The 1,854-nt window shown below is 42.5% G+C and overlaps 1 protein-coding gene across 1 annotated transcript in view; it reads right to left on the reverse strand.

The window, feature by feature from the left end:
• The window catches only part of LOC106534151 (DNA polymerase zeta catalytic subunit), a gene marked incomplete at its 5' end in the record, with an annotated part of 7,175 nt that overhangs the window by 3,961 nt on the left and 1,360 nt on the right, over nucleotides 1-1,854 (reverse strand). The window contains 3 exon segments of the mRNA XM_014030675.1: nucleotides 762-871; nucleotides 947-1,153; nucleotides 1,238-1,346. Of these exon segments, the coding sequence (XP_013886129.1) occupies nucleotides 762-871; nucleotides 947-1,153; nucleotides 1,238-1,346 (426 nt within the window).

The following is a 1,854-nucleotide window of genomic DNA, read 5'->3' on the forward strand; positions in this document are numbered from 1 at the left end:
ATTATTTTGTTTTGTTTTATTTACATATTTTTTTAATTTGGAGATCTTTCCAGCTTGAGCTTGTTTGTTTGTTGAAGTTGATTTTTTAAATATAAAAGGCACATGTGAGTTTTTCTTCACTCTGTAACCTTTAATTCAGGGTATGATTTACTTTGTTTTAATGCTGTACATAGATTGTTTTGTTTTTATAAATGAAAAAAACACACAAATAGATATCTCTTAATATATTTTGACAATTCAAAACACATATTTAAGATATGTCTAATTATATTCTGACTTGTATAAATAACATTTGATTTATCATTAAGTTGTGTGGAGACTCCAGTTAAAGATATCTTAAATGTATCTTTGGATATGAGATTCACTATATAAGATTCAATTAATGTAAATTTCAGACTTTTTCATGTTCTGTAAATTGTATTTAAAACGAAGCTGCTGCTGTTGATCAGTCTGTTTCATAAGCCCCGCCCCCAAGGCCAGGACTCTAGGGGGAACACTGGAAAGGTCTACAAAAGGTTTCAGAAGATGTTTTTGATAAAACAGACCGACTGTGAGTGACTCAGTCTAATGTTTGCATGTGTTTAATCAGATGTTATATATTATATTCCTCTGTATAATCATGGTAATATTTTTTAGTACAAATACGGTACACGCTTTTCTTTTATTTTATCAAATTTTGAACATTTTTGTTTCGGGCAGGTAACTTTTCATGTCGGGCAGGTAAAGAAAAAAAAATCTTGTTGAACCCTGATCCAGCCCACCTGTCTGTATCTCCGTACACGACCCGTGCTCCCCACTTCTTGGTGTCGTTGACCAGCTTGATGGCTCTCTCCAGGGTCTCTCTGGCTTTGTGGACGATGCTGTCTCCCACCTGAGAGGGGACAGATAAAGACCTGCTTCACAGGGGCTCATGTTGTATCTGACCCAGAGCTGACCGTGAGCTCACCTCCACGCTGGGCATGCGTCCAGAGTAGTTGGCAGAGGTGTAGCCGAAGGTGACGTTAGCGATGAGCTTGAGTCCGAGCTGCCGGGCGTCCAGCAGCCTGGTCAGGCTCTTGTCCTGCTTGTAGCTCTTCATGGACTGCTTCACCATGATCCTGGTGTGGAGGATCTCCTCCAGCATGCTGGGCAGGACTCCTTTACGCACCGACGACTGAACACAACACGCACACASGTCCATGTTCTGAACCGCTTCCAGCCCTCAAACCCCGCCCCCCTCGTTCGTTCAGAGCCGTACCTTAACGAAGGCGATGCCGCCGGGCGACACGGTGATGTGGTTCCGGAGCTGGAAGAGGAGCTCAGGAGGAACCCGCAGAGACGTGCAGCCGAACTTAAACTCATCGGGCCTGAAACAGAAACATGGTGCGTTCAGGGACCACTCAGAAAAACAAACACTCCTCACTTACTTAGCTCAGTTTCCTGTCTGAGCGCGTCAGACAGGAGGTCTGAAAGTGACAAAAATTTAGCTAAAAAAAGAAGTTAAAAACTCAGACTTTACATCTATTTCTGTAAAACTGAGCGAGTCACTCCAGAGTCCTCTGAGAAGCACGTACAGTGAAGACTCATTACATAAATATTCTGCTAACAGACCATTAGCCTTGACTTCAACAGTTGATGCTAGCTGTAGGCAGAGCTCAGTTAGCACTTACAGCAGAGATTCTTAACCTGTGGGCCGCGAGCGCCACCTTGAGGGCCTCAAAAGAACAACAGTTTTTAACTTTGGGCCTCAGAGGGCCGTGGGACCACATTGATTTTAAATAAGGTGTAATACACTTTCTCACCACTAGTAGCGGTAGTGCACCACTCAGTTGTTTAACAACCTTTTTTTAATTTGTAGAAGAAGAACCTTAGAAA

The sequence above is a fragment of the Austrofundulus limnaeus genome, unplaced genomic scaffold (genome assembly GCF_001266775.1).
Source record: "Austrofundulus limnaeus strain Quisiro unplaced genomic scaffold, Austrofundulus_limnaeus-1.0 Scaffold1102, whole genome shotgun sequence".
NCBI lineage: Eukaryota > Metazoa > Chordata > Actinopteri > Cyprinodontiformes > Rivulidae > Austrofundulus > Austrofundulus limnaeus.